We start from the raw sequence: 27548 nt of genomic DNA, 5'->3' as shown, positions 1-27548 counted from the left end.
TTTTAACTCCATTTTGTATTTTCTGCACAAAACATTTTCCACCAAAGAGTAGCTACAACTGCGTTATTACAAATTAAGAAATTAGAAAAAAAGTCCAAACCAAAATATGTTTTCTGTTTTCTTGCAACACAAGATAATCTAACAGCTGGTGTGGTCTAACAACAATATAATGTAATAAACACTACTTCATTTCACAATGCTCTTTATTCTTCAGCCTCAAAACAGATGTGTCAATCAATCAATTTCAGACAAACTATTTATGTACATAAACTTTGTGTATAACTTTTCCATAGATAACAAGTGCAAACAGTAAGTGCTATGGAGCCAGTTTCAAGACTAATCTTCAGATCTTGAGAATCCAAATACAGGTAAACAAAGTGAAATGCAGAAAAAGTATTTATAAAGGCTGTTTATCTGTATGATGTGTGTTGGAGCAGCAGTAAATACTCCATTTCACCTCAGGATTTGCTTTTATTTTATGTTTTATTTATTCCAGGCAGAGTTATTAAAGCACTCTATCAATAACTCTATGATGCACAACCCTGGAATTAGAATATAATGAACTAAATGTAATTATAATATACTAAATCTGGCCAGATCATCCCATGGCCACCAAAACCTAATGCCTCTTATTTAATTTGTGTCTAAAAGATGCACATTAAAAATCCAAGAGAAAAACAAAACAGGTAGAGATGTGTAAAAAGCCTTAAATTATGTTCATCTTTAATTGCAGTGCCATAATCTCACAATAGAAAATAAAGAAAAAATTTAAAATTATTCGAGTACATTTATTCAGTGGGGAACAACTCTCAGGTTAGAAATAATTGTTTTTACAAAATCACATTAACAATTTCTATAACATAAATGAAACTGAATAATTTTTTTATTAATCTTCTGCGTTTCTAAGTTTTTCCTAGTGTCTGAGAACTTGTAATTTTATTGTATTTCTGGGGTATGACACAGAGGCGTATTTCTCTTAGCTGTTCTTCAACATAAAAAAACAACATAACATATCTTTCAAATTAGGGAAGTTGATCTTCAAATGAGAAACTAGCTAATTACTGCAACTTCCCCATAGAGTCAGAGCTATAATTGAACAGCTGGGACCGTAACAAACAGTTATGTTGCTACGACGCACAGTGAGGAAGATGGTAAAGTAGAGGAAAAAACCTCCGAAGAGCGGCATCTTGGGGGTCACCAAGTCGCCACAACAACCATTAGACTCTATCAACTGGAAAAAGCTTTTCTCTCCTACCATCGCAAGTGGAAATGACTGCTGTTTGCAAAAAACTCAAAAAGGATTTTGACTGAATATTTGAGCTTTGATCTCATGAGATTATGTTTGAGTTCTATAATAACAAACACTCCAGGTGATTTTGGCATGAAACAGGATAAATAAATAAATGAAAAGTATCTTATGTTAAGTTCGGTGGAGGATCTGTGACGCTGTGGAACTATTTCTCCTCTATAGGCTTTGGGAACCTTGTTAGAGTGCAGGAATAAACTAACTCTTTGAAATACCAGGACATTTAAAAAAAATCTAACAGCATCTGTCATAAAACTGAAAATGAGTGAACACTGTCTCCTTCAACAGGGTAATGATTGTAAATAAATCACAGACATTGTTCACCTAACTTCAAAGACCTAAATCTCTCTCTGTGTGCTTTAACCCTTGGAATGTTACAAGGTATGTACTGGCAAAGAGGTCTGTTTAACGTATTAACAGCAGGGGAGCCAATAATTTCAATGATTTTGTGAAAAATTAAGGGTATATCTTTCACTAAAACAATAAACTGACTGAAGTATTTTAGGCTATACAACTAAAACACACTGGCATTGTTTCAAGGCTTTTTACACATCCTTCCTGGGGGTGGCAGTTTTTGTTTTAAGGACAATAAAACCACAAGGATGCCTGTAAACCAATAAAACTAAATATTAACAATGATGACAAAAATGTCACCAATCATAAAATTATATTACAACAAAGTTTTACTATAGCAATGCCAGCACTCTTACAAATAAATCAGGGCACAGAGCCTCCTGAACCTCATGTGCAGCTGCATCACTGGGTGCTGAAACTAAAGTATCGCCCTTACTGCTCTTCACTTTCCCAGTCCTTCTGGATCTGCCTCTCCTTCTCGCCCTCGCTCTTTCTCTCGCCTCTGGGTTGCAATGGCTACGGCCTCATCAAAGCACATGCTGAGTGGGCTGTTCCTGTTCGCGTCCCTCGCAGCCCCTTCGAGCCCGTCCCTCCTCTTCTCCCTGAGCATGGATGGCCTCTCCTTTTTCTCAGCAACCTCACTGTCCCCCTCTCCGTCTCGTTCCTGCTCAGCAAGGGCCTTCAGGGTTTTGTCTTTCCTGTCTCTCTGCTGCTGCTGCTGACGGAGGGTCAGGGCGGTGATTTTGCAGTGCTGGGGCTTTGGGGGTACAACCGGCACAGCTTTGACCTGGTAAACCTTAGGCTGCTTGGAGATGACCAGCTTCCTCCCAACACCTCCTGAGTTGCTGTCACCATTCGCAGACTTCCTTCCTTCTATTAAGTCCCTAATATTAGATGAGATCACCGGCTGTTTATCAGCGCTCTGTTGTGTTCTGCTTTTTGCTCTGTCTGTGTCCTCCTTCTCTTTTTCTGTTTCTTCGGAAGCCACTTCTTCTCTGTCGTGGTGCTGAATTTCTTGGTTAAACTCGTGCTCATTCCTCTCTTCCCCCATTGCTTCATCCTTGGGTTTCCCCACATTTGGAGTCTGAAATAACTCATATTCCTTCACTCCAGCTTCTGTCTTGTTTGTCACATCTTGGTCCTCTGCTTCTCCATCTTCTTCTACATCACCCTCTGCGGCTGCATTCCTCTCAGACTGCTCACTCTCCTCATCCTCAATTACTTCACATACAACATCCTGAAGCTCACTCCAAATGTCACTTTTTGTCCTACTGTTTCCATTGTCCTCCTCATTGTCTTTTCTGTCGATTGGTCCTTCTCCACCGTCAGGTTCAGGTTCTTCCAAAGCAGATTGTTCACATGTGTCGTCTCTTTTTGTCACATCCTCTCTGGGACACCTTTCAGGGTGTTGTGTTTCAAGAAGAGAAGCATCTCCAGACTCCTTTAGAAACTCATTTCCATCCTCAAACGTTGTTCCAGTCAAATTGTTGGTTTCCTGATTGTCTTCAATGCTTGGCAGCTCAAGTTCCTCACTGGAGCTTGTTGATGCTTCTGAAATTAGACATTTTTCACCTTGACTGTCTTCTGTGCCCCTCGGAGATTCATCTGTTGGTGTCCTGAAATGACAGAAAAAAGGCAGTTCAGACATCTTTGTTAGAAGTTAAGTACAGTGACTTGGTAAAGAAATCTTTTCACATTTATTCAAATTAAAATTGCAAACTTCAATGCACTTTATTGGGATATACAACGTAGCATGTAGATGCACTCAGAAAACAGCTGTGTGTGATGTAAAGGCAGTATAAATAAAGAGCATGGCAAAAAATGGCTTTCCATCTAAAGTGAGAAGGAGAGAATTAACCAAAGAAAAACCCAGGAGTACTCTGGAGGAGCTGCAGAGATTCACAGCTCAGGTGAGAGAATATGTTGACAGAAAACCTTTTATTTATGCAGCCCACAAATGTGTCCTTTTTAAAGGGGAAAGTAAAAAAGCCATTGTTTGCCACAAGCCATGTAGGAAACTCAGCAAATGTGGAAGAAAGTGTTCTTGGTATGGAACACTTTCAATTAGAGTCAAGTTTGCGTCTCAGGTTGCCCAGAACTATAAATTCCTTCCCTCCTAACATTGAATGTCCATCTTTTTAATGCCTATTTTAGGTCAGAAATGTAGTTCGAGCCTATTTTTCTGTGCTAATTTAGCCAAAAGAAAAACAATAATGTTCAGGCTAAATTAGATCGTTTGATGTGGTTCAAATTCTTCAATTTTTAATTTCTAAAATAAATAAGCAGCTGCTGTTTTTACACTTTGTTTTACGCTGAAAAATGCTGCTGCAGAATTTAGTCAAAGCATGATGCAAAGTCTACAGGCGGCTTTGAGGAGATTGGTGTTGGGCTGCATAATTTAATGTTTTATAAAAGGGATCACTAAGCTGTAACAGAACAAACTGAGGAGTATTGCAGAGCAAAGTCAAGCCGTCCAAAATTTGCATCATTAGGTATAGATTGTTCAGGCATGTGGAAAACAAACTGGCTGAAAGGACTATGCACGGGTAAAGAGTTTTCTGGGAGTAAAACATTGCAGCTTTATTTGATAGTGTGTTTTATTTGTTTTCAAAAGTCAAGATTTACGCTGGACAAATCAATAAAAACCCCACATGTGGTAATCATAGCAAAATGTGTAACATGAGCAAAACCTGTTCTACATGTGGAGAAGTGTCCATATGTGATACAGAAGCAGGAAAACATTGATAAAATGTTCAAATGTTACTAAGCAATATAATGCCCACATGTGAAAACATTTCATATGCAGAAAGTATTCTGCATGTCCTTCCCATGTTGCTCCATGATATAAATTCCATACGTGAAACATGAAACAAACACCCAGAGTTGTTAGTCTGGTCTCTGGCTACAACAATTATCAAATCCCAAAGTTTTTACAGCTTCTGGGTGTGACATCCTCCCTGTATCTGACAAGAAACCTGCAAGGAAAATAAGCATCCATCCAGTTCCTGCAGGGAAATCTCAGCTAATCCAAAAGGTCCAAGTGCAAAGCTCAAGAATTTGAAACTTAAAAATCCCTCTCACTTCAACTCCACCAACACTTCTGAAAAACACAATCTTTCTGCTCATATCTGCTTAATCTTTTATTATATTTATCTGAGAATTGGTAACTTTATTTTTAACTCATGTTTGGTGCTATTTGTAGGATCTCCATTTACATGAAAAACCTACATATTAAGTAACGGTTAGAGTGGCTTTAAATGTATTTTATAATGAATTGAAATTACACTTTCATGAGCAAAATGTTAGCTTTTTACCTCTGTTCATCCTTTTTGAGCTCATCTTCTCCATGATGAACTTCATCCTCTTCCACCATTTTTGCATTTTGATTTTCTTCTTCATTCCCAGATTTCTCTTGCACATGCTTAGTTGGTTCTTTACAAACAGATAGTTCAACATCTAATGCTTTGCAGCTCTTTTCTTCCAATATCTGTAACTCATCTAGATCCCTGTCTGGACTGGGATAGCCTTCACTGTCTGTTTCAAGTCTTGGCAAAGTGTTTAGAAAAAGGTCCGATGGTAGGCTCTTAACAAACATGCTCTCATCTTCATCACTGCTGTAATCGTCCCTCTCGCCGTCGTCTTCTGAAACTTGTTCATCAGAGCTGGAGTTTTCCTTTGGTCCATCTATGGGTGACGTCATGTAGGGCAAGCTGAGGGATTTAGTGTGTCGATTGTGCATGTCTAGGCTGAGTGGTCTGTGTGGATTTGACCCGGTCACACTCTGAGTGGGTCTTTCAGCATGAAGCATGATTTCATACTCATCATCAGAGTGACCAGGAGGCTCAACAGAGAACTCATTAACCTAGAGGGTAAAATGACAAAAATCCTTAAAATCTTAAGCGCTGGATCCTCATTTGACATGATTTATTAAATATGTGACACCTTCGAACCTCCTCCAGACAGACAATAAAACAAATCTCACCTGATAGGACACACTGCAGTCCATGTGGTCCATAACACTACAATCCATTTGGTCCAGGAATTCAAAGTTGTCTTCAATGTAGCCGGACAGCTTGTGGTCATCCTCCTCTTCCTCCACTTCAGTTGAGTTTAGAAACAGATTAGAATCAGAAACACTATCATCTTCCTGCTCTGAGAAGGCTGCTGCTACCTGGTGATGGGTCAGCTCTGGTCCTTTCATTTCTGTGAATAAAATACAGTCAGGGTCAGAATTATGGGCTTCTAGTGTTGGACGTTGTTTATAAAACATATTTATGATATTTTTATTGACATGGTCTACAAGAAAATTGGTGGAAATTATGGAAATTACTTGGAACCAGTGACAGCCTCTGATTCTATTCTGTAGCTGTCTACCAACTTATTTACTTTTACATTACTTTATTTTTTGTCAGAGTATTACTTATTACCACATTTACGTATTGGTAACAGTTCAGGACAGTCTTTACTGAGAGTTTTTCTACTAAATTTGATCTGGACCGGTGCTAAACCAGGGCTGGGGCAGGACCCAATTTTTTTACTGATTACATTAAAACACTGTCATCTCAAAACTGAACATTATAATCAGCTCTCACATGTGCAGACTTATATACAGGTCCTTCTCAAAATATTAGCATATTGTGATAAAGTTCATTATTTTCCATAATGTCATGATGAAAATTTAACATTCATATATTTTAGATTCATTGCACACTAACTGAAATATTTCAGGTCTTTTATTGTCTTAATACGGATGATTTTGGCATACAGCTCATGAAAACCCAAAATTCCTATCTCACAAAATTAGCATATCATTAAAAGGGTCTCTAAACGAGCTATGAACCTAATCATCTGAATCAACGAGTTAACTCTAAACACCTGCAAAAGATTCCTGAGGCCTTTAAAACTCCCAGCCTGGTTCATCACTCAAAACCCCAATCATGGGTAAGACTGCCGACCTGACTGCTGTCCAGAAGGCCACTATTGACACCCTCAAGCAAGAGGGTAAGACACAGAAAGAAATTTCTGAACAAATAGGCTGTTCCCAGAGTGCTGTATCAAGGCACCTCAGTGGGAAGTCTGTGGGAAGGAAAAAGTGTGGCAGAAAACGCTGCACAACGAGAAGAGGTGACCGGACCCTGAGGAAGATTGTGGAAAAGGGCCGATTCCAGACCTTGGGGGACCTGCGGAAGCAGTGGACTGAGTCTGGAGTAGAAACATCCAGAGCCACCGTGCACAGGCGTGTGCAGGAAATGGGCTACAGGTGCCGCATTCCCCAGACCTGGGCTACAGAGAAGCAGCACTGGACTGTTGCTCAGTGGTCCAAAGTACTTTTTTCGGATGAAAGCAAATTCTGCATGTCATTCGGAAATCAAGGTGCCAGAGTCTGGAGGAAGACTGGGGAGAAGGAAATGCCAAAATGCCAGAAGTCCAGTGTCAAGTACCCACAGTCAGTGATGGTCTGGGTTGCCGTGTCAGCTGCTGGTGTTGGTCCACTGTGTTTTATCAAGGGCAGGGTCAATGCAGCTAGCTATCAGGAGATTTTGGAGCACTTCATGCTTCCATCTGCTGAAAAGCTTTATGGAGATGAAGATTTCATTTTTCAGCACGACCTGGCACCTGCTCACAGTGCCAAAACCACTGGTAAATGGTTTACTGACCATGGTATCACTGTGCTCAATTGGCCTGCCAACTCTCCTGACCTGAACCCCATAGAGAATCTGTGGGATATTGTGAAGAGAACGTTGAGAGACTCAAGACCCAACACTCTGGATGAGCTAAAGGCCGCTATCGAAGCATCCTGGGCCTCCATAAGACCTCAGCAGTGCCACAGGTTGATTGCCTCCATGCCACGCCGCATTGAAGCAGTCATTTCTGCCAAAGGATTCCCGACCAAGTATTGAGTGCATAACTGTACATGATTATTTGAAGGTTGATGTTTTTTGTATTAAAAACACTTTTCTTTTATTGGTCGGATGAAATATGCTAATTTTGTGAGATAGGAATTTTGGGTTTTCATGAGCTGTATGCCAAAATCATCCGTATTAAGACAATAAAAGACCTGAAATATTTCAGTTAGTGTGCAATGAATCTAAAATATATGAATGTTAAATTTTCATCATTACATTATAGAAAATAATGAACTTTATCACAATATGCTAATTTTTTGAGAAGGACCTGTACAGCTAAACCCAGATACTTACATATAATCCATAAAAAATTCATAGCACCGTTTTTTCTCTCTGTTTCACATTAAATCAGATTAAACTTTTCCTGTTTTCAGTCAGTTAGGATTATGAAAATTAATTCTTAAGTATTTTCGTCAATCAGATCAAAGGACATGTCTCCATAAATGTAGGTCTATGTCTCTGAGTACATTTGCAAACCTTGTTGCTTTTAGGAATAATGGGTTCTTCCCTGATGAGTGACTTTTCAGCCCGTGTTGGAACAGGACTTGTTTGGAAGCGGTGGGCTTCAGGTGTGAAATACGTTCAAAGGTTTGCCTTCATTCAGTGTAGTTGTTTATCTTAAAGGTAATAATGGTTATGAATTTTTTATACTTACCCATGTATTCACTGTCTTGATCGTCATTTTCAGTGTTTTCATGATTAACTTCCTCTGTGATAGAGTTGAGGCTTTTAGTTCGTTTCTCCCTGGGCACATGTTGGCCTCCGATCTGTGTCTCCTCCTTGTGTCCACAATCTTTTCTTAGCTCCTTGTCTTCTTTCTCTTCTTCTCCGTCATTCTTCTCCTCCCCAATGTCTCCTGCTACCCCTTTATTCCCTTCCGTGTCCAAATCTTCTGTTTCATTTTGAGTCTTGTCATTTTGCCCAACATTTATGTCTTCCACATTCCATTCCATTCCTTTTGGTTCCTTAATCTCAATCTTCCCCCTCGCCTCCTTCCCATCCTGCTTGTCCCCTCCGTCCTTGTCTCTTCCACGGAGGATGACCCTGTCTCCGCCACCCCCTTGAAGCACCCCTAACGCAAGGTTAGAGGTGATATGTAGTGGCACGGTGACTATGGTGGGGCCAGTGATGTGCATGGCAGCTCTTCTAGCTTTGTTGGAGAGTCCTGGGGACCTGGACTGAACACCCTCGCTCCCTGGTATCCCTAAGGCATCTGGGTCCAGAGCTGTGTAGGTACCCTGGGTTCCTACACCTCCGCTCACACCTCCGCTCACTAAGCCTGTTCCTCTGCGGTAGGTCACGGCATATTCACTGCTACCTAATCCACCAGCAGATACTGTGGTGTCTGTGCAAGACTGAGGGGAGGAGGTGACAACAGGTGACAAGTTGGTGGATGGAGGACGGGGCCCAGAACGCCTGGAACCTGAAATGCAAGAAACAGTTTAAAACAGTGGATAAAATTGTTGGATATTGTTCAGCTGCTGTAATCGGGTATTTTTCAATGTGCCACCAACACTTTTGTTTGTGAGGCAAATTAACTAAAATCAAGCAAAACCAATCTGTTATCTTGCTAGGTGTTCCAGTTCTTCCAGATTACCAACGTGCTTTGGTGTAAATTGCTGCGTAGTCTATAGAAACTGATGAAACCTTCTCTGCAGAGACAGCATCATCGTCATAAAAGACACAGCTCTCTGTGGGTGTATTTCAGGCACCTGGTTGTTTTTCACTCGTGCTTCTCGAGCTCTCCACTTTAACTTCTTAACTCTGTTGGTGGATTGAACTTCTTCTATCGACTATTATCTGTCATGTTTGTCTGCTTTGACTTCAGATTCTTCTACAGTTTTCTGTTTCTGTTTCAGCTTCGGCTATTCAAACTGCTTCAACTGTGGGGCGCCCTATGGCTCAGTGGTAGAGCGGTCGGACCATAGGCAGAAGCTACAGTCTTCAACATAGTTATCCCCGGTTCAATTCCTAGCTCTGGGCAATTTGCTGCATGCTTTCTTCTTCTTTCTCTACCCTTCTTCCTGTCCAGCTACTAATGAATAAATGTAACTTGTACCACAAAAGCTTTAAGAAAATGTTTTGACTGTTTCCACTTTTTGATACATATTTTAAAAAACATTTGCTTTGCCAATATTTCTGCATCTTAAGAACGTCATTTGGTCATTGAAACAGTTTTAAAAAATATTGGAGAACATAACACCTTCGTTTGGGTAGATCTGTGTGCTTAGGGAGTCCATGCTTCTGGCAGGTCTTAAAGACGTTCTCTGTTTTTCTGAAAGTACAAACCACAGTGACAACTTTGTAAAGGAGAAAACGAAGAAGCCATGAAGGCCCTCGTACAGAGCCTTTAAATGCATGTAAAGATTACCATATAACCTAATCGTTTAATGTTTATTTAAATTATTTTCAGATATTACCAGTTTACAAAAAGTAAGACCAAACTGATTTTTTTTTTAATTAGCTCATGTGGAGTGGATAAAAATAACACATTTCTGAGGAAAAACTACGAAAGAACAGAGAAGTTAAATCTCTCCGACAGGATTTCATACCCTTGCTAGAATGCTTGTGTTTCCGTCGTGGGTCTGGAAATTTTCCCCCAATGTTAAAAATGGACATCCACTTCCTGCCTTTAAGAGATCCTTTCCTCCTAAAAAAGAAGGCACAATTTTGTGAACACAGTTCAAAGGTGAAATGTCTTAAATTTCATCCAAAGCTATTAAAATGTCAGCACACCCTGTATTTATGAAAACCATTCACATGCATGTGGCCTTGAATAAGTTTAACCATCTGTAAATCTGTGCATGGTGTCGGCTCTGTATTAATATTTTAGCTAATGGCTCAATCTCCTCACTTGTCTGTGCCTTCAATGATTGCGTGATAGGGTCTTATCGCGAGGGGGCCATCTCCTGGACTGATGTTCCCAAAGTTAGGCTGAGAACCAGAGGACCTAAAGAACACAAGATCCTGATTGGGCAGCGCAGACGGGGAGGGGAGGGACTTCCTTCTCTCTGTTGGTGCACCTGAAGAACGCAGAATGAAGAGATAAAGCAAGGGTCTGAATGTGGGAAAGTGTATGAGTTTTTGTTCAGACCTTCAAGAGGAAACAGCTGAGGGACGTGAGTGAGGATGAACTCCACCACGATGGACTGGACCCGGACTTCCATGAAAGCTGCTGTACCGTTGAACCCAGAGGCCTCGATGTCCTTGGACCTTATCATGCAGATCAATAAATATGTGAATTTTGGAAGGAAAACGGAGCAAGGAAATGAAATAAATTCATGTTAAAAACACAAGACAGGAGAATTTAGACAAAGGGTACAATGAAGAAAGAAATGATAAAGGAAAGATTTCAAAGGAAAATAATGTAAGATCTATTAATAAACCTTTGATTACCACTAACTGAGATTTATGGGAACAGAATAAACCTGGAATATAAAACATTGAAGGTTATCTCCTGCCAGGGATCTTAAATAAAGTTGGGAAAAAAGATCTATAGCATCCAAGTACACTTAAGAATATGTGTGCACATAGCACACAGCTTAATACAGGGAGATTGAGGCCACACCCCCTACATGCACTGTGTATTCCTCCAGCCCATGCAGAGGATTTGTACAACCCTGGACCATTTAAGCTCTATTTTTGGCCCATGAGCATTTATTTACATGTTCCATTGTACTTAGTTAGAGGCTGAAGGAGGAATTTTAAATATAATTTTATTCAGCAATCCCGATTTTGAAGATGAATGAAACAACTAAATGTTGAATAAAATAGTTAAAACCTGATACATTTCTACTTTGAAATAAATCATTTTAATTGTAATGGTTTTGAATGGTGTTTTTTTCATAGATGTCTTTCTATGACAGACCAAAATGTTATAATTTATCTTTGGATGTGATATATCTTTTTTAAATTACTCCCAATTCTAATTCCCATAAATTATAATATTCCAATGGAATTCCCTTGCAAAATTTTCAATTTCAAAGTTTACACAATTCCCTTTTGCCTGCCTAATCCTGTTCAGGGCCCTGGATTAGTGTGGTTGGATGTTTGCTGTTATTGTTTTATTTTTATTTTTTTTATTGAAGTTGTTTTAGATGCAAAGAATCAGTTTTTAAATAGATCCTGGTTTGATTGATTTCAGCATGACTCTTCAATGAGCATTTTTCACAGTTTCTACAAATAGTGAATCACAGCTGTCTGAACCACAGCAGTTGACTCCTTTCAATCTAAAGGAGTAGCTGAAGTCCTGAAATACCAGAGGTCCCCAGATGACGGAGCTCCACATCTTATCACTAATGCTGCTTCTGGCTACCCTACACAGGAAGCTTATTTCTTTCAGGATTCATATCTCATGACCATAGGTGAGGGCTAGAACGTAGACAGACCGATAAATCGAGTCTTGGAGTAACGTCCACATTACTGCAGACGAAACCCTAATATGTTAATTCATCTTCTGCTCCATGCTACCATCATGTAGAAACAAGATACTGAAACTTCTCCAATTGTGGCAAACACCAACTCCCAACCTGGAGGGTGCAATCCACACTTTCCTGGTTGAAAATCATGGCCTTTGTCTTAGAGGAACTGACTCTCATCCTAATTCACATTTGACCTCAAACCACTCAGGTGCACTTGGTGAGGTGCATTGGTGAGGTGGTCAAGATACCTCACTTTCAAGGTTTTCAGGACATGTCCCACTGGTAGGAGAGCCCGGGGCAGACCCAGAACTCGCTGGATGGACTATAAATTCTTCCAAATCTGAGAATGCTTTGGGATACCCCAGAATGAACTGAAGTTTTCCCAATGAAACTAAGATTATTCTGACTGCTGTCTACTGCAGGGAGAATGACAGGCCTGAATAATAGCACAGGTTGAGCAACCTCTGATTCTCTCATCGATTCATTTGTTCTACAAACTGAAAGCGAGAACGCTCAGCAAAAAGCCAGTGTTAAGTGACAAAGCAGATATAAAACACGCTGAGCCTGACAATAGCCCACCTGAGCAAGTTGGGGGCCCAGACGATAGCCAGGTTGCGAGCATGCATGTTGGTCTCTGAGGAATATGAAGCCATCCTGACAAGATGACGCATCAGAAACTCCAGAGTCCTGCAACACAGATATTTAACAATTTGTGATCATATATATTTATAAATACATCACTAAGGAACAATTATCTTTAAACAGGAGTCATGTCTCTGTTTATTTCATGTATATGAATCCATGGTGTCATTTGAATTTTTTAACAGGGATGAGATTTGCTAAGTTCTGATGCTATTCAGCTGTAAAAAAATTTTTTAATCTAAATTAAACCAGAAGTCTGAATTCGTAATTAGTGCAAGTACAAACTAACCCTCTGATAATCTATCTTCAACCACATTAGTAGGTCTGATGGCTTACAGTATCTTTGCCATATAGTGAAAATGACAAATACATAAATAAATAAATAGCGTTTTGCCTGCTTTAAAATCAAACACTTTTGTCCCAATGATGTGGTTTTTACTATATCATTAAATATTAACATTTTTATTTTTATTTTTCATCTCTATGGCACAATGAGCATGAAGGAAAACAGGCACATGGAAGGCAACGTGGTACATTAAAGACAAATGGAAGAATCCAACTGCAATGAGAACCAAAGGTTATATGCTGAGGGAGGAGTGGAAAATGACATTAGAGCTGGTGTGTAAATCAGAAGACAATGTGGAGGAGGGGAGGTAGAAGGTAAGCAGGGACGCAGTGGAAGGGAGACTAATGAACATGAATATTGCTGAACAGAGATACAAAGAAAGAACAGAATACACAGGGAACAGAACACAAGAATAAACTAAGATGCTAAACGTTAAGAAATGAACTCATTAGGCAGCACCTGTCTAGCAATAATGAGCATATGGAAATTAACTGGAAAAGGCAAGACTTTTGATTGTATTATGTTCCAAAGCTTAAAATGTGGAAAGTTCAGAACTGATTGGAAATTTGGTTGGATTTTTTGTTTAATAAAATGTTTGCTCTGGACATTTTGTCAAAGGATATTTCCTACTGCAAAAAACCTCCTGAGACTTGAGGCAATTACAATTTTGTCAACACATATCAGTTCAGATATACATTTAGAATTATGAAAAATGTGTTTTAATTCCATTAATCGGTGTAATTTTGTAACACCAACTGCATACCAGTCTGTAATATCAAGACTTTCTATTTTATATACTAGCTGACTTTTCATCTGCCAGAACGTTAGCAAATATTCGGCTCTCCGTTTCAGAGGCTCTCACTGTGCCACAGGCAACTCTACCTGTAATGAGGATCTGGCAGTTCCTTCAGCACATCCTTGATTTTTACCAGCCTCTCCTCCTCCAGCTGGATGGCCACTGCCTCCTGCAAGAAATCAGTGCATTGTTAACATTTTCCATTTCTTATTCAATTGACCTTCTCCACTGTCAGCCAGCATATATAATCTCCTTAAAAACCTTGTATATTGTTTTTTAATTTTCACAGAAAAAAGACTAAAATTAAGACATGGGATCACCATATCAGCACACTTATGGAACAGTAAGATACGTATTTCTTTTTCCATGAAAAATACAATTTCTTTCGAGAGCAAATGTATGAATTAGTATAAGAACTAAATGTTTCAGCCCAATCAGATCAGGCTCTGTATTTTACCTCATAGGAAGGGGATTAAAGGGATCATGCAAGTTCAGAGAGCAGCATCATAGATACTCACAGCAAACTTGTCATACAGCTGGTATGTGAGCAGAGGGTTGGGCAGCTCTCTGAAATAAGCTTTGCACAAAGAGCTGACGCAGTGGATATCCTGCAGGTACACATCTTTGTTCAGATCTGGACTCCCGTCACTCTCGAACTCACCCCTGGTTTTATGGAAACAAAGATTCACTTTGTACTATTTTCACAAACAAATCTAGTTAAGATCTCAGCTCATTTTCAAATACAGTCATTGGAAAAACGTACAGTATAGAATATAGAATCACTCTTTGCAGCAGTAACTTGAGACAGTCATTTTGTCTGACTTTTCATATCACTGTTGTGAAACTTTGGCCCACTCTTTTTCATAACATTACTTTAATTTATTGAACATCAGGCACTGGTTTCTGCACAGTTCTCTTCAGGTCCCACCACAGCATTTCATCAGGTTCAGGTCTAGACTTTGACTGGGTCATTGAAGCACCCTGCTTCTTTCCTTTTTAAGTCATTGTTTAGTAAACTTTGTGCAGTGTTTAGGATCGTTGCCCTACTAATGACCTAGTTGCGCCCAAGCTAGGCCTTAAATTTGTCTTTATAATCCTTTGGCTTACAGTTAAGGAGTTACTGGTCAACTCATTGACTGCAAGGTCCCCAGGTCTGGTGCTGTAATATAAGCCCAAATCATCAACCCTCTGCCACTGTGCTTGACCTTTCCAAACAAGCCTTCCAACCAGAGCCTTTTCTAGCTGCCCTGTCACAAATTCTACTATTAATATGCTAACTGAGGCCTGAAGAGCATGAGATGGAGCTCTTGGGTTTTTGAAGTTTTCGGACTTTTTTGGCATTGCATACTCTGACCTTTTGGTGAATTTACTCTGACATCCACTACTGGGAAGGCTGACTGCTGTCTTAACTGATTTCGTCTTGGAAATAACTTTTATCACTGTATAATGATGGATTCAGATTGTTTAGAAATGAATGGCCTTATAACCTCTCACAGATTGATGAGAGGCAGCAATTGCTTCTTTAAGGTCATTGTAGATGTCTTTCCACATTGACATTGTGCTAACACACACCAACATACTGATGATGATGATGATCAGTTAATCAGGTGCATTTAAATAACGGAAGCAACAAGGGTGTACTTAGGTTTTCCTATTTTCCCATGACTGTTTGGGGGGGGAGGCTAGCACACTAACCTTAGTTTCTGGATGTTGGAAGACACTCCGGACAGCCGATAGATTCCATCCACGATTCCATGTTGCTCCACAAACTCACTGCAGGATCGTAACACCAGAGGAACTGTAGGGAATCACTCTAATTATTAAAGCAATACTAGAATTAAAGGCAAATGCTTCTTTTGTATTCACTAGATGTATGAAATAGATGTTAGACTACAATTAATTCATCCTACATGTGTTGGATTGTAATGTGGGAATTTATACATCAAACCAGATCATATAAGATGATGAGCTAAAGCAAGCTGCTTCTGCCGGGTCCTTGTGTCAGGTCCCCAGACGTTTAAGAAATATGCTGTCATGATCAGGTACAAGTACTAGTACTAAGTAGTTGAAAAAGCTTCAATAGCACAAAAAAAGCTTTGAAATATCTGCAGAAAATAGGAAGCACTTTTGATCAGGAAGTTTATAATAAAATTTTGGTCCTTAGAAGAAAGAAATTAGAGATGGTTTACGCTTGTACATTATCAGTCCTGTCTTAGTAATATTATAATTATCTGTTATAAAGCAAAAAACAGGAAAGCAAGTCTGACGTCCAATTGCTTTCTATTCAACCACTTATAGTGTCATGCGAATTGCCTCCTCACAGATTTTTACTGTTTTTGTTTTTTCTCACATGTTTCAGATTTCAGTTTAAATGTTACCAGTAATGGTCAATGAGTCTTTTACATTGCTGTGGAGGAACTTTAGCCTCAATTATATCCATATGGTTGAGCTCAGCAATGCCACTGGAAACGAACCAGGCCAGTAGCAAGATGCTACCAACACCATGCCTGATAGCTATCTAATCTTGTTCGATTTTGAAGGCTTCCTCTCGACTCCTTGTAGTCAAATAGCTTGCTTGTCTCATCTGACATTAGAATCTTTCTCCAAAAAGACTTTAGCTTCTCCATGTGGGAAGTTGCTTTAATGTCCAGCAGTTTTCATTTTATGAAAGGCTTGGTGCTTGGTGGGTATTGGGATGTTTCTGAACACCCTAACCAAGTTCAGTTTCTCTAGAGGTGACAGGTTGGGTCAACTGACTTCAAGTGAATGGCCCCTAACCTCAACCCTAGTGACCATTTATGTACTATGCTTAAAAGCCAGTTCAATACCATATGACATATTGAAGTACTATATATACAAAATACTACAAAATGCTATATTACTATTTTGCCAAAAGCATTTGCTCACACCTCTTAATCATTGAATTCAGGTGTTCCAACCCCTTCCAAGGCCAAATGTGTATAAAATCCATCACAGACATGCAGATTGTTTCTGCAAACATTTGTGAAGGAATTGGCCAACTTCAGAAGCTCAGTGAATTACAAGGTGGGACTGTAATATGATGCAACCTGTGCAGTAAGTCCCATCATTAAAAGTCCCTTTATTCTAATTATTCCACAAACAGCTGGGGTATGATATTATACCAAAGTGGAAGGGATTGGGAATGACAGCAACCCAGCAACAAAGTGGTAGGCCATATAAAATCACAGAGCGGGGTCAGCAGACGCTGGGGCACATGTTACGCAGAAGTCACCAAGTTTCTGCAGAGACAATAGCAACAGACCTCTAAATTTCATGTGGCCTTCACATCAGCTCAAAACAGTGCACAGAAAGCTTCACAGAACAGGTTTCCATGACAGAACAGCTGCTCACAACCACTGGACAAGAGCAGTTGAGACATGTTCTCTGGAGTGACATCCCTCTCTGTCTAGAAATGCAGTGGATGAGTCTTAGTTTGGCTTTTGCCAGGAGAACAGACCTTGCCTGACTGCATAGAGTCAAGTGTAAAGTTTGGTAGAGGAGGGGTTATGATGTGGGTCTATTTTTTCAGGAAATGACTCGGCCTCAGTAGTCCCAGTGAAAGGAGCTTTTAATGATTCGGCAAATCAAAAGATTTTGAAAATGTCATGCTCCCAACTATGTGGAAACCGTTGGGAGAAGGCCCTTTCCTGTTTCAGCCTGGTTTTTCACAAGTGCAAAAAACAAAAAGGTTGAAATTTACCATAAACACACTGCTAATACTTGTTGAAGGCCTCCTCAGAAAAGCCGAAGCGCTTATAGCTGCAAAGAGTGGACCAAGGTCTTAATAAACCCTATGAATTAAGAAAATGTTATCAATTAAGTTTGGATTTCTGTGCAAGAAGATAAGTCAATAACTGGTAAAATATAAAAGTAGACATGCATGTTATCTTGAACCACCAGTTTCTTCACTGGACAAAGTATTTTGTGTTGGGACAGACTGCAGACGATACTGACTGCTGCTGAAAAAGTGGGTGAAGCAAAACATTACAACTGCAATTCAACTTCTTCAATCTGTGATGAAATCGAAGTAACAGTGCTATGGCATTTTTGCACAATTTACAGACCTGAGTTGCGTGTTTTACAGGTTTTCAGCTATTTTTGTCTCAAAAATATAATTTTGTAGAAATAAAGTTGCTGTGGCTGAATGTTGTCTAACTGTAACCAGAGATATCCAGCCCTAAATGAACGCTGTGTTAAAATCATATCTGCTACATTCTGAGGACTCTTATAACATGGAAAAGCTATTTATGATATTAACTTTGCAGACTTTATCCAGAATGACCAACCGCTGTACAGGATTGTGTCATTATATTGCATTAACCTGGGATGATAAGCATAACTCTTTACCAGCTCAGTGTCAGAATTGCTGCATTGCCATTGTTGACCTATCTTTTCAATACTTATATTACCCTGGAAAAGTCATCGAATTCAAACCATTTGGGTTTAAATGGTTTGTCCATTGCACTTTGCAAAACCCTTGCTACAAATACTAAATTGGAGTTAGGCTTGGACTTTGACTGGGCCATTCTTCCAAATATATTTGCTTTGATCTTAACCACTGGCTACATGTTTAGGGTTGTTGTCCTGTTGGGAGGTGAACTACCACCCCACCCCCACAGTCACAGGAGCTTTATCAGGTTGCCTGAAAACATGCCTTCCCCATGTTTTACTGTGGGAATGGTGTGTCCATGATGTAATGTCCAGAAGAGTAGTTGCTTTGAAATTAAAAGGTTGAGGGTGAGATTCTAGCTTCCCCCCCCCCCACCACATGTTGATGTGTCCTTAGGTCCGACACTGAACCTCAAGTTGCCAACCAAACTGCATACTAGTGTATGAATGTGTGTATATTTTTGGTTATTGTGATTCATAGTGTAAAAGTGATTTGAGTTGTCCACATAACAGTAAGAGCATTGTGTAATTTCTGCTCATTTACTATTACCAAACAGTGTCTTGGTTATAGCTCAAAAAGTTCCAATTTTGGTCCCATCTGACCAGAGCATATTCTTTCACATGCCACGTGTGATCCCTACACTGCTTTTGGCACAGGAAATGGGACTCTATGACTTTCTCTCAACAGATTCTCCCACCTGAGCTGTGGATCTAAGCAGCTCCTCCAAAGTAACCATATGTCAGGTTTTGGGGATTAGTTTATGTTCTGTAGAACTCCCATTGGTTAGATTGTTTTATTGCTCAGCTGAGCCATGCTTTGTTTACTTGTCTTTACCCATAATCAGCCTCATCCGGTCCACCTGCACCTTGCCAATTAGTTTAATTCTGGTTCACCTGTTTCATGCACTACATATACTCCTCTGTTCTGTTCACTCATTGCTGGATCATCATGTGTACTTATGTTTTTGTTTCAATGTCCATCTACGTTCTGCCACACGTTTAGTCTGTTTTTGGCTAATTAATTAAACCCCTTTATTTTTACTTGGTGCCTACTGTCTGCATTTGGGTCCCATTCATGAAACCCTACCGACACCATGGGACTCGTGGCTGCTTCTGTGCTTAATGCTTTCCATGCCCAGCCGATCAGTTTAATAGGACAGTCATGTATTGGTAGATTTGCCGTTGTGCCATGCTTTTTTTCCCATTTAAGATGGTGGATCGAACAGAGCTTTGTGAGATGTTCAAAGCTTGGGAAATTATTTTATATTTTAACCCTGCTTTAAAATTCTTTCTCTCTGAACTGCTGTGTTCCTTAGTCTTCATGATGCTGTTGGGCCACTAATGTTTTCTATTCAATTTCTGAGGCCTTGACAGAACAATTTGTTGCACTGAAGTTTATTTAGGGGTATCAGACTAAAGGGGAATACAAATTCATACCAAACGTTTAAGATTTGTATTTCTGAACGCTTTCTAGAATCCTTTATTTCTAGAAACGCATGTATCATTTTCCTTTCACACCACAGTTCTGCACAAATACATATCGGTTAATCAGATTAGATTCCAATGAAATACCTTGATAAGTATTCAAAAAGGTTTCAAGGCCCTCTGGAACTGGCTGTCAATTCAGAGTCTTATTTTTTGTTTGGGGCAAAAAGCTAAAACCTTCTGTTTAATGATGGAAATAACAATGGTAGTCAGTTTTATAGTTACAAGCAATCAGTTTTTCAAACCAGGTGTGGCTGAAACATTGTGGTTTGAAGGGTAAAAAACAAATGCCTGAATGCAGACCTTTAGAAAGCAGATATGCGTCTTTATTCAAGACATTTAAAGATTATTTATATAACCATAGACTCATGTTAGTTTAAGAAGAAGATAAGAGTCATAATTAGTAAGATGTGGCTGCTGCGTTAAATTCAGGTTCATAGCGATTTGTTTGAGGTGTCGTCATGAGGGAAATACAGAAAAAACTGAGAAGAATATGTAAGAACAAAGTTATGTGTTTTGGGGTGATGATTGTCCACTTACTCTCCTGATTGGAGGTGGTGAGATGCTCCAGCAGATCACATCCAAACACCTTCTCTTTGTTCACCCCTTTTCTTCGAACTCTCCGCATCTCTTCCTGTCTTCAGTTTCCCCCTCACATTCAGAGCGGCCTCCGGTGCTCCTCTGTCAGCTTTGATTGCCGGCTGCCTGCGCTGGATGTGCTCACCAACCCTTGTTAGTGTGACAGTGACTTTGTGGAGGAGCTGTGCATTTCAGGGATTCTACTGCACTGCTGCTGCTGCTGCCTCTGGAGACTTTGCCACCTGAGTGAGGTGTATCGCATTGTAAAGCTGGAGTCTTGGGACAAACTGTTAGTCTTTCACCCTGCAAAAGCAGATATAAAAACCTTTTCTTTTTGCAAACTGTAGCTTCATGTTGCAGATTACTATACAGGCAAAATCAAACAAGCTGCACTCAATCCTTGGTGTGCAAATGTGGCTTTCCACTTCCCCCCAATGAACTCAATTTATTTTTCGAATGACAGGCCACACCCTTGTCCCTGTACTTCTTCTATTCAGTGAAATAAGCCTCTGAATGATCACTCCTGTCTCAGTTTTTAAGAGTCTTTGAGCTGGTGGACCAACTGAAGCCTCCAATCTCAGCTTTGGCCCGACTGCTGTGTTCACAACTGGCCCTGTTCGCCCTTCCTGAACACATGTCACGGCCATTGCAGGGCCTGTTCTCACTGCAGCGGAAGTCAAGCTTGAAAATACAAACTCAGACAGAAATTCAAACTCAACCCCCTCCTTCCCCACCATCCTGACACCTGCTACCTCCCTCCCATTGCTCATCCCATCCCTATCTACATGTCCCTTTTGAGATAAGAGTTTAAAACTAGAAACAAAAGGAAATAAACAAGTTACAAAGCGAAAACAAGTGTTCCTACCTTCACCCTGCAACGGCACACAAGAAGCAGCATAAAATGATGACGCAAAAAAACCACCAAACTTCCCCTGTCAACTTCCTGAGTGTCTCTCCTTCTCTTGTGCTTTCTCTGCGTATTTGGCCCACAGTTTCTCCGCCTCTGTAGGGAAATCAGTTCATTGTATCTGCATGCTGCATCTATTTCCCTTTAAAAGCAACGTTTGCCCCTTTGTCATCCGAGCACAGTGCGATTTACTCACCCAGACAGAAAGAAGCAGATGTGTTATTACCTCCAGCTTTTGTATCAGGTTTAAAAATCTGTACCAGATTATATAAATGAATGGTGCACACAGAACTGCTATATGTGCCAAAGGTACATTTGGTCACAATTTCAATAAGAAGTATCATTATAAACACAGCAGTATGCACAACAAATGCTACAAACCATCCAAAGGACCAGAACCAAACAATATAGTCAAATACAGGAACTAACAGGGAATTAATCAGGGACTCACTCTTAGTTCACCAATACCTAATTATATACTAATTATTACCTCTTTCTAGTGGTTGTACACTAGGAGGTATTTAAAGGTTACCTACTCATAAAATTAGTGTGGAACTAATCAGAAACAAACTCTTGGTTTACCATTACCCAATGACAAACGTATCTTAATTCGTACTTAACAGCACCCAACTATGACTAAATGCTTGGTCAATGCTTTTATGGGATGCCTTTGTTATTTTAGCACAGAACTACAGTAAGTTCAGTATTCACTGAGGTTGTGGCAGTAATAGGAATAAGGGTTACGATAAGCGACAACAGATATTTTCCTCAGGAGAGGAAATAAATACAGATGTTATTGACCTGATAATCAGATTTAAATTAAAACAATAATGGTAAATGATTGTTTTCCCTTTACAGATTTGCTGCAGGCAAAGACACAAAAGTCTCTGGATCTACAGATGAGGCGTGCGCTTCGAGCCAGATGTCCATGGTGGTGGCAGCAAGGGTTAGAAATGAGGAAAAGTCAGGGGCTAGTTAGTCAAATTCTTTAACTAAGAAATGGTTACCAGCAGATGTTCATGTATGACATTACTTTAGAGGACACACATTGATTTATTACTGGTTAGGTAATGATTATTTCCTGATTAACTAATGGTTAGCAACAGATTTTGATGTGGGACTTTACTTGAGGATACCCAAAACGTTTTCTTAATAGTCAGGTAATGATAAAGTGATGGTTAAAAATGTGAAGTTTTGCTTGACACTACACAAAAACAAGTACTGGTTTGGTAATTGGAAATTAGTGGTTAATTAATGGTTAGCAACAGATTTTAATGTAATAAAATAGCAGTTAACTAATGATAAACTGATTTTGATGTGTGATCAGTTCAGGGGGACACAAAAATATTCCTCTATTGTTAGCTAGAGATGACGTAATGGTTAATGAAAGGTTAACAGAAGACCTTGATGTGACTTCACTTGAAGGTAAAAGGAACGTTTATTTAATGGCTAGGTGATGATAAGTAATGATTAGCTAACGGTTAACAACAGATTTTGATCCATCTATCTATTTTCTATACCCGCTTCTTCCATACAAGGTCGCAGGGGAGCTGGTGCTTATCTCCGGTGGTTTACGGGTGAGACGCTGGGTTCACACCGGACAGGACGCCAGTCCATCGCAGGACAACACAGAGACACACAGGACAAACAACCAGGCACACCTAAGAGCAATTGAGAGACACCAATTAACCTAAGAGTCATGTTTTTGGACTGTGGGAGGAAGCTGGAGTACCCGGAGAGAACCCACATATACATGCGGAGAACATGCAAACTCCATGCAGAAAGACCCCCAGCTGGGAGTTGAACCCAGGACCTTCTAGCTTGCTAGGCAACACTGCTACCGATTGCACCACAGTGCAGCCCCCACAGAAAACATTTACTTAATAATTAGGTCATGTTTAAGTAATAGTTAATCAATAGTTAGCAACAAAGTTTGATATGTGTCCAGTTTAGGGTACATAAAAGTATGATGGTTAACAACAAATTTCAACGGCAACTTTGCTTTAGGAGAGAAAATATTCCTTAATGGTTCGGCAACGATGAAGTCATGGTAAGCTAACGGCTAACAACACATTTTAATCAACTTTAGAAAATGGTTTAAAAACAATCAGTCCCTGACCTGGTCATGCCCTCTCCTTTTGCTGCTGCCACCATGAACACTTGAATCATAATGAAGTCTTGCCTGTGTACCGGAGGATTTTTGTGTCTTTGCCTGCAAGATATCTGCACACTGGACACAAATATGCACCATCATTATTTAGACTGACATTTGATAATTATGACAATTAAATGTGCCTTTTTCTCTCCAGAGAGAATTGTCGTTCACTTCCACTAATAGGTCATAAGCCAATAACGCTCTTGATGGAGATTTTAAATTACTCAAATCTCAGGTTCAGTCTGAGTGTTTTTATAGATAGACATCACTATTTTAAATCGAGCAGGTACTGATTTTTAGTGACTTTATGCTTCATAGGCATTTTTCATGTCAAATATTGCTACTTCTCCAGACTTGAATGTAATTTACTTTATTCTAATTTTAATGTCATTTTTTTCCCAAATATCCTGCAGACAGGATTTCAATGTGAAACAAGCAAAATAAATGGACCGTAAGCAGACGATGATGCATGAATGGATTGTAGTTTGCAAGAATGGATGAGTTGACGGATGCACTGATGGACAAATAGATGAACAGAGATAAATGGATAAGTCAGGGAAAAAATGGATAAGTCAGGGAAAAAAATGGATAAGTCGAGGAGTAAAGAGAAAGTACTAATATTTTTTCATACTGGTTTGGAAAAATAATAGGAAAATACCTTAAATCAACGTATATACCTTTCTAGCCTGATCTGGAGTGTGATTAATCTGCACCAACCAGTGACAACTCTGGTGTGAACTAGTTTTTTTGAGAACAAATGTTGAATATTTTAATGCAGATAGGTATGTCTAGAAAATAACCCTACGCCCTATGTTTTCTGGATTGAAACATCATTCGAGAGGGACAAAAAACCACTAGAAACAGAAAATTCAGGGGAGCTTTTGTTATTTGATCAGAAAAAACACAAACATTTAAAGTGTATTCAGCAAGTCTCAGGTAACACCACCGTTTTACACAAATATACAGAGAGTAAGACATTAAAGGTTTCCATAAATATCAAAGCAGATCCTCCATCCTTAAGAACCATACGATCAAACTCACATAGGTAAACGGTCGAAAGAGGTTCTGTGCATCTGAGTTCCTGTTAAAGAGACCAGATTTGGGCCAAAATAATGAATTTTGTAGATAATTTAGTCTGTAAAATGAAAACTGCTTTTATTTAACACAAAGAAATGTTCAATGCTCAAAAACAAGGAACCAAAAGACATAAAAATTGCTTGCACTAAATCTGCTTTATACTTTCAGTTGAGTTCTAGGAAAATATTAGCAGTTACATTATAAGGAGACATTTTCCAAGAACATCCCACATTTTACCCTGAAAATGTCTTTGCTGCCATCATTTCTCCTCATAAACCTGAAACCAGAGCACCCAGCTCGCTGAATAGAGAAAAGCACCACCAGATTGTGCTGTTTTCTTGTGTTTTTTATAAATAATTAAACACCCTATACTTTTTTAAGCAATGGTCTAATCTAAAGAGTAAAGATTATGAGTGATTTGAAGGATTTTGAAATATCTCATCTGCTATATCTAAACTAGAACCCACGCAACAACAAAATGTTTGAATATATCCTTGGTAAAAATCAATGACGTTTGTGCGACGACGTGTTATAACACTGTTTCAAGGTTGAGAGTCGACGTTTTCAGGGTAAACTATTTAATTTAAAGGTTTAGATAAAATTTTAATAATTTATCAATTGAAACCAAGGCCACTGAGGCCTGTATTTTAAATAAGTAGCATATATTGCTGAGTAATTTAAAAGCTAGATTTTTATGTAAAGGTCAGAAGGTCAACCATGTAGTCACTGTTTTAATGTGGTTATAATAAATTGTATTTTGGCTTAAACATCTATGGGGGGACCAAAAATGCCACACTGCATAAATAAATGATTCAATTAATCATATAGGTAATAATAAAAAAAAAATATAGATAAATTAAGTATACAATTAAATTTTAAATTATTTTAATCATATTCTAATACATGTTTAAAATATATGTCTGTATTTGTTTCATACAGTTCAATAGTCCATGATAAAAAAAATAAAGATTTGCCCTCTGACCTGTGAAACTGAACCAAACATGTGATTGGTTAACTCAGACCAATCATCCTAGCTTTGGAAATATGAGCCCCGCCCACCGACTGTGATTGGTAAAGCTAACAATAATGAAATCAGTATGACTATGACTATGATATTTTTAACTTGCAAATGTACTAATTATTTATGCTTTTATTTATTTAAATGCATATTTTGTAAATGATTTACAGACTTAAATATTTACAGGTTAATTTATTTCAAAATGTATCTAATTTATCACATAAATATAAATATTTAATGATTTATTTTTTTCAATGAATTGTGGGACTTTTGACCCTTGAGAGAATAGAAAAGAGTGACCAACCTGGAAAGAAGAAGTGAAAACAAAAATGAAAAGACCAATAATCCAATAAAAGAGAATTCACATGCTCAAAAACCAACTGACAAAATATATAAAATTGAAACAATTCACTCCTCCCTGTTTTAGGAACATGTATCATTTGTTGTGAGTTAATTTCTTCTTTTAATTTCAAGGGACCATCAGTGCAAGACCTTCTTACTCAGAAACATGAGAGGTTTGTTTCATTAAATTAGCAGAAGCATTCGTCTCAGAGCGAACACTGAAAATATCAAAACACAGTTTTAAATTCACACACACACAATTCAAGGGATCATCAATATCCCACATGAAAACAAAAACAAACTAAATACAGGGCAGACTTAGAGGAAAAAAATATATCTACAGCTCGAAATATTAAATATTAAACAACTTTGTTTAAGAATATAATCTTTACAGAAAGCATGTAGATAAATGCCTGCTAACTGGGTCATAGCTTTGAAAAATAGTTATTTATCTAGATCAAGTGGTTTATTTCTTCAAAATGTGATACATTCACATGACAGAGTAGAGAAAATTGAGCGCTTTATTTTAATAATACATGTTTCCAGTCTTCTTATGTCCTCCAGTCCTGTTGAAATCTTCAGCTCGTGTTACACCAGGCAGCTTTCCCGCCTCTCCTCCGCCGCCTCTCGTGCGCCGGAGCAATCCATCGCCTCTGCGCTGTCCGTTTCACTGCCGGTGAGCATCGGAGACCACCTCTCCTCGCTCGTGTCCTCCGTCCTCGCTTCCACGTCCCCACCAGCCTCGTCTTCGCGCCCCCCCCCCCTGCCTGCAGAAAGGCGGGATCTGCACCACCACGTACTTCCTCGCCCAGCCGCTCAGCACCGCTTTCTGTCGGATGTCGTTCAGGATCGGGACCGCGTCAGACTTGGAATTTGTCGCTGAAGGAAACAGAAAGAGGAACGATTCATATTATTGAAAACTTTATATGGTGGCTTTAACAGCTCTATCAATTTATATAGCAAAACAACATTTTGATGATGGCTTTTAATAATCCACCATTCTCTCCTTTCAAAGAGACATCATATTTTTATCAAATTTTCTAATAGGTAAATGGACTGAGTTTATATAATGCTTTTTTAGTCAAACCGACCACTCAAAGCTTTTACACTAGAGCCACATTCACCCAGTTACACTAACTAAAACACCTTCAGACACCGACACGTAGATCGGTAGGTAACTTCGGATTGAGTACCTTGCCTAGTGGCCCATCAACATTAGGTTGATGGGAAGAGGGTTTCCTCTTCAGGAAACTCTCTGTAATACTTAATTGTTTGATGCCCCTCAGACATTTGCACCTCAGCCATGCAGGATCTCTGACCTCTTCTTTGCAGAGCTGTTTGATTTCCTGGAATGACTCGGTTTTAAGCATGATCCACAGATTTTCAATATGGTTGAGATTGGGGCTCTGGGAGGACCATTCCAGAATCCTGGGGATAGCCTGTTGTATCCATGTTGATATGTATTTGGGATCATTGTTCTGTTGGATCATCCAACTGGGTCCAAGCTCAACCATCTGGGTGTTGGTTCTAATTTAGAGGCAGTTCTACTTCTTCATTGTTCCATCCAGAGCACCATTACCTCTGGCAACAAACGGCACCCTCAGCATGATGCTACCTCCGCTATGTCGACAATTGCTACATTATTTTTTAGGTTTAAAAACTTTAATCGTGTTGAAAATCTGTAGATTGAGATAAATGGTCTGTGGAAACAAACCTGTTTAAAAGAGCTCAACCATGTCATCTATCCAGCCAGAATTATGTCAGAGGTTTGTTAAGGTGCAACACGCTAAGGGACATTAAACCT

The 27548-nt window shown here is 39.2% G+C and overlaps 2 protein-coding genes across 2 annotated transcripts in view; both read right to left on the bottom strand.

Annotated features, from left to right (window-relative positions):
- Positions 1–185: 185 nt before the first annotated feature.
- si:dkeyp-68b7.12 (rho GTPase-activating protein 31) lies at positions 186–21176 on the bottom strand. Its single transcript, XM_047369526.1, has 14 exons — positions 21111–21176; positions 20207–20548; positions 15467–15569; positions 14290–14434; positions 13858–13940; positions 12567–12674; positions 10661–10779; positions 10421–10589; positions 10119–10216; positions 9770–9841; positions 8222–8989; positions 5643–5863; positions 4975–5522; positions 186–3276 (listed from the first exon to the last, which is right to left on the bottom strand). Exons 2-14 carry the CDS (start codon positions 20292–20294, stop codon positions 2103–2105), a joined length of 3696 nt encoding a protein of 1231 aa, XP_047225482.1. The 5' UTR covers positions 20295–20548; positions 21111–21176; the 3' UTR covers positions 186–2102.
- Positions 21177–24175: 2999 nt separating this feature from the next.
- The window catches only part of tesk2 (testis associated actin remodelling kinase 2), a 50396-nt gene continuing 47023 nt past the window's right edge, over positions 24176–27548 (bottom strand). The window contains 2 exon segments of the mRNA XM_047368712.1: positions 24176–26494; positions 26496–26623. Of these exon segments, the coding sequence (XP_047224668.1) occupies positions 26333–26494; positions 26496–26623 (290 nt within the window). The 3' untranslated portion in view covers positions 24176–26332.

The sequence above is a fragment of the Girardinichthys multiradiatus genome, chromosome 6, assembly GCF_021462225.1.
Source record: "Girardinichthys multiradiatus isolate DD_20200921_A chromosome 6, DD_fGirMul_XY1, whole genome shotgun sequence".
NCBI lineage: Eukaryota > Metazoa > Chordata > Actinopteri > Cyprinodontiformes > Goodeidae > Girardinichthys > Girardinichthys multiradiatus.
The sequence above is the reverse complement of the archived record's forward strand: the minus strand, read 5'-3'. Positions and strand labels throughout refer to the sequence as shown.